The sequence below is a fragment of the Haliotis asinina genome, chromosome 7, assembly GCF_037392515.1.
Source record: "Haliotis asinina isolate JCU_RB_2024 chromosome 7, JCU_Hal_asi_v2, whole genome shotgun sequence".
Lineage (NCBI taxonomy): Eukaryota > Metazoa > Mollusca > Gastropoda > Lepetellida > Haliotidae > Haliotis > Haliotis asinina.
In genome coordinates this window covers 47,158,812-47,171,614 of record NC_090286.1, presented here as the reverse complement: position 1 = coordinate 47,171,614, position 12,803 = coordinate 47,158,812, and the positions used below count along the sequence as shown (strand labels likewise).

The following is a 12,803-nucleotide window of genomic DNA, read 5'->3' as shown; positions in this document are numbered from 1 at the left end:
GCATCCTTCAGTGACAAAAAAACGTAAAGGGAAAAAAGAAATAACAAGCAGGGGAATTTGGGATTACTTGAAAACATGCACTGACGAACTCGATCAAATGCACTTTCTTACATTACATAATGACTAAAAATAATGTTTTCGATAAAATGTAAGAAAAAACATTTACGTTACGTAAAACCCATTTCAACTTACCCCCCTGGAATGTGACCCAAGAGACACTAACAATTGTGTTTGAAACATTTTAATGGAAATTGCTTGGAATGTTAAATCCTCGGAGTGTGTTTATCTGTAAGGATTTAAATAAAATGAAAATTGATAATGGGGACATAAACTCGCACTGCGTGAAGATGGAAGGTTTTCCGCTGTGTGCCGTTAGAAAGTGAAAATGATACTCACTAGAGCGCAGTGTTTGCAAATACTTGTCTCCGATTTGCTGATTGGGACATTCCTTGCAAATTTTCGGCATAACTTCCGGTCTGCACACTGATCATACTGCCAAATGCACCCCGTAGACCACTCTCTGTGAAACAAATATACCTTACATTCTACAATGCAATCACAATAACAGTGTCAGGAAGAGGGTTTTTATGATATCAACTTCTTTATTCAGAGGAACACAGCGTTTGGGAGTATATCCTTACTCCTTCATCAAATGAAGCATGCATCCAGTACCCGGTGAAGGAGTAAGGCAACACTCCGGAACATTGTGTTCCTCAGAATAAAGACGTTGACGTCCATCAAAAACTCTTTTCCTTGTGTATATCATTTCCATATGTCATTCAATGACCTAATAACACTGTCTCATTTGTAAACGTGCAACCTGAAGAAACTGCAAGAATTACAGATTTACGGATAAGGGAAGAGTTTATAAATATATTTCAGTTACTGATCAGTTCATGGATAAAACAATACATCACTGGATTATCCTTTGTTAATGATACACAGCCTGTAGTAACTCGGGCTCATTGTCCTGACCACTAATAACCACCTGTCCTGAATAAGCCAGGACGAAGCAGTAATTGCTTGAATTAAATGCATTGAAATAACTAACATACTTCCATCTTTCATATATATATATATATTCATTCATTCATTCATCGATAGATAGATAGATAGATAGATAGATAGATAGATAGATAGATAGATAGATAGATAGATAGATAGATAGATAGGTCCCCGGCTATATTTTAGTCCCTTAGTTGTGGTCATGTCCAATGGATACAGCTAAACTTTTGTCGATTCGGACAGTACCATTCAAAGAGACATCGCCCTTCGAGATTAAATAAAATCTTGGGAATTTCCAAATATATTCCTCTCAACTGTTGTGAAATCAGGGTCCAAACTATTCCACTCCACAAATAACACATCTGGTGTTGCCCTGATGTGGAATTTGTGCCGGATTACCATCCAGCTGATCAGATTCCAATTAAATCCTGTCCATGTACCTAATACACCTTACACAGATCTTCCTATAATGGGATCACGACATACACGTGTGAATGTGTATTGTTTTACTTGTAAGTGATATGTTGTGTCTTGCATTGCGAATCCGGAAATTGATCATTTTCATGCTGCTGAGGAGTAGTTACCTCAGCTCTGAGAGCTTGCGGTGCATGTCTGACACATCATCTTGGTATACACACACGGGTAACAGCTTTTAAAGGCACACTGATTCATCTGAGGTGTTATGTGAAGTGATGTGCTGAACAGTGCAGCGGTGTGATGCTTTCAGGTGTGATGCTGTCTGTGATGAACAGTGATGTGACCCGGCCTTATGTGATCTGGCGTGGTGTTATCTGGAGTGGTGTGATGCGTTATGGACAGGTGTGATCAGCAGTGGTGTGATGAAGAGCGGTGTAAAGGAAACTGGAGTGATTCGGAGTGGTGTGATCTGGTGTGTTGTGTTCTGGTGTAGTGTGTTCTGGGGAAGTGTGATGCAGAGCGGTGTAATCTGAAAAGCTGTGATTTGGAGTGGTGTGATCTGGAGTGGTCTGACGTGGTGTAATGCGTTTTGCAGATGTGTTTTCTGGAGTGATGTGATGCAAAGTGGTGTGGATAATAATTTCACTCATACCTTCAAGAATCTGCTCATAAGGTATGATCCAACTTTCATCCCAAAGTAGTTTCCTCTGTTTGTACTGAAAATACTGAAAACCAAATCCACATTTATGTAAGGGTTTCATTTCGCTATACTTTGATGTAACCCTAACTCTCATTCGAGTCCCGTCAAGTTCTCAATAAACATTGGACTACAATATTCATCAATTGGTACGAATAACTTCACAGATTACGTACAGCGAACAGGATGTAAGAAGATATTTTAAAAAATTGCGGATGAAATGAATGTCATGAAATAAATCAATTTAAATTTATCGTTTACCCCAACGATACCCAGGATTACGGCAACGATGATGACGACAAACACGCCGATGATGGCGATCTCCCAGCCTTCCAGAGGACACTCGCCACAATCCTTCGGGCATGACGAACAGTCCTCCCCCTCTTGACCCTCACACCGGAAGTCGCCGCAAACTGTAGTTAAATGACAGAGAAACAAACTGAAATCTTTAATTCTGCATGATGCTGATAATACCGTGGGCTTCAGATCTAAGACTGAGATTCAACATACGTTGCGAAAAACCGGTTTCTTGAAACGGTAGCGTTATCTCTCGGCAGTTTAAGAATATGGTGGATTAAATACTATTTGTTGCATCCGACTTTCTTTCATATGTACAACTGGATTCAATCATTAAGCAATGTGTCAATTTGAGCATAGCAACGTATATTTGTGTAAATCAAACATGTTTTTCATTATCAGTGTAATATGATCAATATTATACAATAAATCTATCCAATTCGAAAAATAAATGTCCTTGATGTTACTTGCATGTTTAACCGAGTTTGGTATTAGAGTTTCCTACGAACATTATTACAGTACTGCTGCTCGTTTCCTTCATAATCGAAACATTTTCTTTGGAGTCTTGCTTTTCATGTGAGGCGAATCAACGTATCAATGAACTGAAACGCGCGGACAAAACGAAAGGCTTTCCACCATATTCTGGCTGCTCTTAGATTATTTGTAAACACGTATTAATGATCTTCTAAGTCAATGTCCTTTGATCAATTATTCATCCTGAGCTATGTAAAAATGTATCCGATACCAGATGATATATAGAACTTCAATACGTTGATTTCGTGAAGGACAAATGAAAGTGTTGAAATCAATAGCGGATATTGAACACCTTTGTTGTGAATATAGTCATATATAGAGAGTCATTGTGGGTATTATTGTATTACTCCGACACGAAGGCGTATATTTGCTCTCAAGAGATACCATCAAACTGTTTCTGAACCTTAAATTTACATAAGGAACCTGCTCACGTGTTCTCAAGGTCAAACACACGTTCAGACAGATCTAATACAAAGATCGATTTAACTATAAAGATCAAAGATATAACACAAAAGATATACGATGTGATAAACGTCTCTTAATCATCAACTAGTGGTGATACCTGTTCTTGGTAGGACCTTGAGTGTTTTCTCAACCGCAACATGCATTTTGGCCAGTTTAAAATGAGCAATGACCGATGTATCGCCTTGGGAGTAAAGACCTTCAATCGTGCTCGTCCAGTTCCCTTCGTCCACGGAGCCAACCATGACGGCACTGTGTGTGAAAATATCCCCTGAAGAGGGAATCCATGGACCACAGAGGCCGTTGTTGACGATGTCTTTCTCGTCAAGAGGGCAGGAGTGGACATTGACATGGTGGACGCAGCAGTTTTCAGTATTGGCAGCGGATGGATCTGGACATACAGCCGTTCTACACCATGTCTCGGCATCTCTCGCATTGCTGATGATGAAACAGAATGATGTTGAACGACAACGAAGTTGCAAAGTTATCAGCGTGCTATGTGTCGAAGTTGAAGTGAAAAGTATTTTCTGGCTTTGACAAGTCATTATAAAGGAACGGAAAGGAGAGAATTGGAAAAAAAGACTGACATTGTCAGTATGCCTTTGACTTATTGTGGTAAACGAATATAATAGTTACTAATTGTAGTAATTATAAGAGAGCCATTTGTCTCCTGGTAACGTAAAGAAAATATACAGTCGATGTGTTTTCCTTTTTGCAATTTGTTTGTCAGCCTTTTCGATACGTTTATTGCTAATGAACCCGTAGTTTGTAGGTATTCATTAACGTTGATTACTTAACCCACAGTTAGTTTTAATGAAAGGGATTTCTATTGCCTTATCACAGTGGCAAAACCTCATAAACACAACGATATAAAAATATAAACCCTCCTACATGCTTTTGTATTTTTGATGAAGCTACCACAAAACCTTTCGTGGCACTGCCCATATTGTACTGACCGAATCCAAAAAGAATGACCATGTTCACATAATGTGTTACATGAAAGTAAACTGTAGTTTAATGGTTAAGGAAATGTTATTGATAAACAAACCCAATGCTTAGCCTTTGGAAGGAATGCTGGGCAATATGGACCTCACCTAATTCCGGTGCCGTTAGCTTGGTCAAATATGTTGTTTGTGACTGCCCAGGGGTAAAAGGCTGAGGAAATCAGTAGCTCGTACGTAACATTGAAAGGTTCCTGCGCTTTGACGCTGGCCGGTGGAGGAATAATCCACCTTATGTTTACACCTGAAATACACAGTAGAGGTATCATGCACATAGCAACGGTTATAGTTGTCCGTAAATAATTTCATAAAGACACAAAATAACCTGTGGTAAGTGTGTTTTCTGTGTAGTGTGTGCTTTGCCAACAGCCTCTTTGGGCAAATTTCAGCAATATTAGGACAGTGCACATCAGAAATGGACTTCAAATATTTAAAACGTGGTGTATCGAATCTGGGGTTTTGACGGATCAAAACTTTCACAGATTCCTTATTTTCCATTTTAAAGAAAATTTACAATAAGCTGTGAATCTTCAATCAGATACCTTCATTTATTACAGTATCTTATTGACATGGTGCTATCAAGTTGTTCAGGTTTAGCTATTTACGAAAAAGTACGCTTTGTTACGCTACTTTAAAATAATATGTCACAATTTCAGATGCAGTCCCGTACGCTTTTGTTCATTTTTTTAATATAGGCCTTTTTTCCTTGAAATCGCTTGTGAACAATCCTTGACAACCGGATGGTACCACTGCATGATATGCCACGGTTAGCTTATCATTTAATGTCACTTACACGTACAATAAGTAAGATGACAAGTTACGATAGAATCGGACAATACTCGTTTCTTGACAATTTTGTATGTTTACCTTGCAGGTTCAGACACACGCCCTCATATCATTGTGAGGATTAAAGATTGTTTTTATAGAAAATATAAAAACATTGAAATGGCACCTGACTTGAAACGCTCAACATTACAATATAGCTAGACGAGGCCGGACACTTTGGTGTACCCCACCCGCCTGCTTTGCAGATCGCTACGCTACCATTACATGCAATCAATAAAAACTTCATCTAAACATAGTCATTGGTGATTGGCCTATCGATCACAACTTACGACTCCTACCAGTTCTTTATTGTTATTTCTACAAGTCGACTGAAAGGCGATTTTGACCCTCATCTAAACGATCTTGACACAAATTGCGGACGATAGCAAGGAACATAAGGCCGCTCAAAAGGTGTGTGGTCAAAGCAGGCTCTTTCATTGGTCGACGCTTGCTATCGTCGGCCATTTGTGTCAAGATCGTTTAGTTGAGGGTCAAAATCGCCTTTCAGTCGACTTGTAAAAACAACAATAAAGAACTGGTAGGATTCATAAGTGCTGATCGATAGGACCATCACAAATCGTTTGTTTTAGTTTGTTTTAAATTCCTTGAAGTAGAGTCAAACATTACCTGCTGACCATGCAACGTAAAACACAACTTTGCAGATTCTGATACCTTTCGATATGCAGTTACCGAAACAAATCGTCAAAAATGCCAATTCAAGCTCAGCCCCCCTAAGTAATTGAAGGAATTACAGCAAATTTGAAGGAATTGCATCTCGAATGTGAACAAACGCAGCCCACTCGCGAAACAATTGCAGCGATATTGGTAATTTAACGGTAATAACAGAAACACATGGGCCCTATCGGAAGCAATGTCGGTAATACAGGAAACAGGCTCGGCCATCTTCGGAGATTTTTCGGTCGCGAGCGGAAACTCACGCAGCAAAACATGGCGTCGTTGGAAGAAGCACCCGCCTCGATGAGTTTTGTTTTCAGTTCCTACTATTACATTTTTATACTTATCCATCTTTGACCACCCGTGTTGAATGCGTTCAGGTATGAGGTGTTGTCGGGGCAATAGCTAATGTTTTTAGGAAAAGATTGTCACTGCAGAAGAGTGTCACAAGCACAGGAATCGCGATTGTACGCGTATAATTTTGTTTATTTGGGTTTTTTTACAAGCGGCAATGTATATTATATGTTATGAATAAGTGATAATTGTGTTTTAATTATATTTGATTTTTTGGTTGCATGTGACCTTTAATGAGTGCTGATATCAATGTAATTAAGTAGGGCTGGATATTGCCCTGATTTTCATATTGCGATATATTGCAATAATTTTAGAGATATTGCAATATATTGCGATATATTGACTAGGGGGTTTCTGCCCATACACATACATCATAAATTCATTATAGCTCTCTGTGTGTGACATCAAGGTCTAAGTTACCGTTACACCATTCATTCAGGCGCCCTGTGTATCGCTGTAAGCCAGTGGTTTACAGATAAATAACAAGATATGGAGACAACATGGAATGTTTAATTGAAGTATTGCAGTTTTGTGAACACAATAATAAAGGTAACAGAAATAAAATAAATATGTTTTGGCACTTTGGTTGTTTAATAGCCTCCAGACTGACCTAAATTTAGAAAAGTATAACATTTTGTAACAAATGATAACACTATGGAAACATAAAAATAGTTGAATCAAAGGCAAGTCTGCCACCAGTAATCTGTCAAAGTTGTCCACATTAGTGGAAATGCACCCATTACCACAAACGAAAATAAAGTTCAGTTGCACACTTTGCGAAATCATTCCTCACACAAACTGTTCACTTCAAGTTCTTCTTCAGGAACAGAAGCATGTCCAGATTGTCGGGCTTCAGTGAAGCTCTGTTGGGTGTAATAATGTCTCCAGCTGTGGAAAATGCGCGTTCAGAGGGTACGCTTGTGGCTGGGACACAGAGCATCATTTTCACAAACACAGCTAGGATTGGAAACCTCAACTGATTTACTTTCCACCACCCCAAACTATCACTGCTGAGGGGAATCGGGCCGTCATTAAAGTACCTGTCAACATCACGTTTTGCCAAATCGAAAGGCGATTGGGCAGGTTCATCATCAACAATAAATACGTCACCAAGGATTCCCTCCAACAGACTAGGTTTACTGGTGAAACTGTTACCTTCAGAGTCTACTGCTTGTTTTGATGAAGTAGTGATGTCTGTGGAATCCTTACATTCAGGTTTCACATTAACAGGCACATTTTCCTCAATGTATGGGAGGTTAGGGAGAGCAGGGATAGATTCTGTGGGTTCAGTCTTTACAGTGAGTAGCTTGCGCTTTTCTGTAATCAGTCTGGCAGTCTCAGTCGTGACCTTTTTAAAAACATCATACTTTTCTTCATCACTGAGGAAAGGCAAATGTTTAAACCTTGGATCCACTGCTGATGCACAATACAGCAAATCTGCCTGTTTGACATATCTTGGCTGAAGGTCTGATGTCATGATCTCTTTCATTTCCTTGATGGTGGCACTATCTGCATCGTCAGGTCTCAGTGCAACAGTGAGAAGGTGATGTTTCAGAGGCATAATGACAGAGGCAGTTGGTGTACCTTCAGAGCAGAGAAGTGTTGTCATATCTTTCATTGGTTTTAAGAAATGGACAACCTCTTCTGCAAGACTGATTTCATTATCAGTTAGTGACGGTAAATCTCCCTTTGTCTTGGAAGTTTCCTTTGCCACAAGCGCAGTAATGATAGCTTCCCGCATTTCCAAAAATCTTGCCACCATGTCAAAGGCGCTGTTCCAGCATGTCACACAATCAATGATAAGGTCATGGTTTGGGAGAGCGAGAAGTACAGCCCTATCTCGCAGGACTTGATTTGCTGGTGGACTGCGATGAAAGAATCCAACAATTTTTCTCATCTTTCCTAGGATATGTGACACCTCTTTCACCTTGAGGGACTTTTGCACAGCGAGGTTGAGTGTATGTGCTAGACATGGTACATGGAGGTTGGACTTGCACAGGTTTACAGCCTTAGTTATGTTTGCTGCATTGTCTGTAGTGACAGGGGGAAACCCAACAGTAGTGTTGACCCGCCAATTCTGTACAGCACTTTGTAATTCATCAGCAATGTTCTGAGCTGCAACATGAAATATAGAATATCATATTAATTTTAATCTTTGATCAAATTAGACGAATTCAGTAAGTTTTAGTAACATTCATGCAAACAAATGTATATTTAAATCTGGAATCTTAAAAAGTAAAATCAATATTGAACCACTTTCAGTTAATATTGATTACTGAATGGGTTTCTGAGCAATGTTTTAAGGGATTCGTTTGGATGGAATGGATTCATAAATAAATTTGCAAAGATAATTCCTTATACAAATTTGTAAAATTGTTTGGATTTTTTTTTGACAGCTTGTAACATTCACTATCCCAATGTGCCACCATATTGATACGGCATTCAGTGATTTATCAAAAGAACAAATGCTTATTTAATATTTACACATTCAATTACCTGTGTGGCTTTCATTGAGGACACGTGTCTGAAGAACTAAGTTGACAATTTCCCAGTCCTTGTTGATATGGCATGAAGTGATAGTCAGGTAGCTATCTGTAGCACAACTCGTCCAGCCATCGGTTGTTAACGCAACCTATGTAATTATACAGAATGGTGGGTTTCAAAGAACAAAATCTGTGCAGAGTTACAGGCGGTAAGATTGATAATTCGTTTATTCAATGATAAATAAAAGAAAGATTCAGTCTAAAATTTTAATTGATCATTGAAAGATACTGTGATGTGGCTTCCATATGTACAAGAATCTTCTCCCCAAATGTAATATTTTAATTATTTATGATTTTTTTATGTCAGTGAAACAACACAACATTCAAGCAAGTTGAAGCAGTTAAGAATGACTCTACTACACAAACCACATACCTGTTCAGCTTCCTTCAGTTGTATCAGAATTTGTCTCTTTGTCTCTTCATACATCTGTGGAATGATTTTATTGGCAAACGTATACCGTGAGGGACAGCGGTATTTGACATCTAACTCAGACAGGAGTTCTCGAAATTCATGATCGTCTACAATCGAGTACGGCCGAAGTCCTCTTACGATGAAACGTGCTATCTTGTTTGTGATTGACATCGCTCTAGGTGAAGTGGCCGAGTACTCCTTCTTTTTTTCGAACACGTGGGTGATAGTCTGTTGTAAACACTGTGGCGCACACTCGGTAAGCACTTCTGGCTCAAGTTTCACTTTCCCTTTCCCCAAAGTGACAGTCTGAGACGACATAATCTGTTTCTTGTGGTGAATACGAATGTGGGAGCTCAGATTGCTTGTTCCCCCGCTGTATTTGACATTTACGTTACAGCTATTGCACACAGCTATGTTCTCTTCAACCTTACCATCAGAGATGCGTTTTTTGAGTCCGAAATATTTCCAAACATCACTTTTTCCACGCTTGTTAGGAATTACCTCGTATTCTCGAGGGGCATCCGCCATTTTGTTGCTAGGGAAATCAAGGGCAGATAATTCAAGGGGAGCTAACTCTGGATGACCCAATATATTGCAGAATTCGAACCAATATCGCGATATTCGTATCGTGGGACTCTATACCGGTATATACCGGTTTACCGGTAATATTGCACAGCCCTATAATTAAGTCCATACCAGAATGAATACATCTTATTGAGACCGGTATATATTTTTTAATCAGATACATTAATGGGATACATTTTTTTATATTTCTATACTCATGAACTTATACATACTTCATCACCATGAAACTGTATCATAAAATACCTTCTGATTTAATGAGTTGGGCTGCATATAACCTGTCGTCAAATATCCAGAGAGTTATAAATGTGGATATGTCGATAATCAATGCAATATAACCTGTAGATGTGCGCCAGTGTGATACCTATTGTTCCAATAACTTGATCATCAGTAATCACATGGCACAACACGCCATTTCTTCGTTTGGTAGAACGTATCTGTTCAATCGTTAGAGAAATGGCTTAAAATTAGGGTCAATATCTTCCATAACACCTTGGCAATGTCCATTGATCACTATTCTGAAATAACAACACCTTTCCCTACAGCATCACAATATGCATATACACACCATGGCATTCATTGTGTTTATTTTCCGTTTTTACGAATTCTAGGAATCGAATCTTCTACATTGGACATGATATAGAAAGGTTATTACTGATTTTAATTAATGGGTTAATCTTTTCGTATTATATTACGCACTGTGATAAAAGTAACTATATTAAACTGAACTACCTTTTCGGACTATACATGAAGCTGGACTACGTTTTCGGAGATAGATCAAGATGGACTACATTTTCGGGGAATGAATGAAGTCAGCTCCTAACATACGTTACTAATAAACAACGCGTTTCTGCTAGCATCCCCCATCTGCCTACTGTAGTCAAGTCAGGCTCACGTATTATTCCAAGAACACAAATCAAGTAAATACAAGACGCCTAATAGTGAAGGCCGAAAGCGTTGAAATAATGCCCGGAAAACCTCAGCTGTTTCCATTGTCATTCACAATTACCATTGAGTTAACATCGTTGTAGACAATTATTTGGAGTAATAGTCAACAGCATAGTCCAGTACAACCGATATCACTGTTCGTTAAAAGGCAATGATTAGGTTCTGTTGGATGAATCATTTAATCTCCCACACTCTGATACTTGCTCGATTGTTTGTACAGAGTATATATTGAAAACAATAATGTAATCAAGCAGCTTCTATCAGACGTTCTTCAGTAACTAACCACGGTCATTATTTTGTTATTCGGGTTTATATGTCACTGACAACGTGCAGACAAAATAGGAAATTGCCCTTGGAAGCAAACTTCTGACAATGGAACTCCAACGCTTCTTCCCAAAATGATACAATGTTTCTATTTGTAATAACATTTCCTGTATTCACTGCATATTTGAGGTGTTTCAGGAAACCCAAAATAATGACATACAGAGAACCGGATTCCCGTTCGCGTTTAAGCAAACGGGTGTTCTGAAAGACAGGTCTTCTCGTGTGGCCATGGAGTTAAATTGACAGTCTTCCAACAGGTCTGAGACTCAAGAGAGACTCATAATGCCACTACGGGGCGAAAAAATCCTTTCGTTACAAGTCATCTGGCGTTACAGCAACCTCTAATTGGAACACATTGTCAAACTCTCTCTAAGAAGTTCAGTCTTTGAAACATTTCAAAAGTCTCTCAAAGACTTACCTCATTTGTACTTTTAAACTGATTTTAAACTACCATCAGGTTTTTTACATTTCCTTGTCTCTTGTATACTTTATGAGAACTCCCCATAACGGGACATTTTATTATATACAGTTAACACTGACTGGAGTGGAGCTTTAATTATTTTTCAGGTGCGTCTGGTGTCATCACTGATTGTATCATTATCATAATAAAACTTATTTGGCTTTCCACGCCTCGTGGAATCTGTTTGGCCAGAGATTCATGACTGATTATTCTTTTGCGTAACGGTAAATATCTGCCATTTCCTTCCTTTCAGACTGACACTCAGATTATCACTGCATTCTGCTCAGTGTCAGTGCTATCTTATTGTCATTTGGCGTCCAGCCAACAATGGTAACTACTGTAGTTTACTCTGTTTCCTGTTCCTAACAAGCGCCAGTATGTGCCAAGGGCAATAGAAATGGCAATATTACTGAAACTGTCATACATAGTAATATGATCAATAGTCAATAGTTATCAATTAGTGGGCCTGAGGATTAAATTGATCGTGTTACTTCTGACTCTGTTTCTATTCTGACAAGCTATGATATAGATGACAGAATGGCAGACAAATTGTAACTGCGTCGTATGCTTTGGATTTCGCAGGAAGAGAAGGCGACAATTGATGAGGACAGGTCGCGAGTTCAAACGGTCATACAATTACGTGCGTCGATATTTGATTTTCTCATACAAATATGGCATGTGATTGCAATGCTGATGGCATATAACGGATCATATTTGATAGAAATATCTATGATTTGGACCAAGCGTCCTGGAAATATACATGTACATTGATTTCTTGGTACATATAGCATTTCGATGTAGTGGTGGAAACATATATTCTTGCTAATTGCCTCATTCATCTTGCTACCACTAGTTGAGACTCCGTGTAGTGATTCTAGGCAACTTATGCTAGTCCTAACGGGAAACTAAATGTATCGAGTACTAAGCGTCTATGGTTGGCCTAACTGTATATCAATTAAGATTAACTGCATCTTTTTTAGAGAGGGTAACTAGATAATTAGTGTCAGAACTATCATCGACAGGTGGGAACACGCATTTAATGTGTATCAGTTTGGACACAGGGTCTTTTCAAGCAGGGTACAAATTGTAACATCGAGACAAGTGTCTTTCTCAGACATGTAACACAATGGGAAGAAGCAATCATTTATGATATTCTGTGTTTCCCATGTTGCGCGTTGAATCTATTTAATTCTGTATATAACATACTGTGGAGTGACTCACTTTGTACATAAATTTGGAGGTCATTCTCATTGTTCATGTTCCCCCA

The 12,803-nt window shown here is 38.8% G+C and overlaps 2 protein-coding genes across 2 annotated transcripts in view; both read right to left on the bottom strand.

Moving 5' to 3' along the window:
• Window positions 1-12,803, bottom strand: part of LOC137291554 (atrial natriuretic peptide receptor 1-like) — a 57,778-nt gene that overhangs the window by 23,850 nt on the left and 21,125 nt on the right. Inside the window, exons 3-7 of the mRNA XM_067822932.1 lie at window positions 4,507-4,657; window positions 3,513-3,850; window positions 2,381-2,532; window positions 2,075-2,147; window positions 397-520 (exon numbers count right to left, since the gene is read on the bottom strand). Of these exons, the coding sequence (XP_067679033.1) occupies window positions 397-520; window positions 2,075-2,147; window positions 2,381-2,532; window positions 3,513-3,850; window positions 4,507-4,657 (838 nt within the window). The remainder of the gene's footprint in view (window positions 1-396; window positions 521-2,074; window positions 2,148-2,380; window positions 2,533-3,512; window positions 3,851-4,506; window positions 4,658-12,803) is intronic.
• Window positions 6,781-9,750, bottom strand: LOC137291104 (E3 SUMO-protein ligase ZBED1-like). Its single transcript, XM_067822386.1, has 3 exons — window positions 9,184-9,750; window positions 8,764-8,899; window positions 6,781-8,382 (listed from the first exon to the last, which is right to left on the bottom strand). Exons 1-3 carry the CDS (start codon window positions 9,748-9,750, stop codon window positions 7,070-7,072), a joined length of 2,016 nt encoding a protein of 671 aa, XP_067678487.1. The 3' UTR covers window positions 6,781-7,069.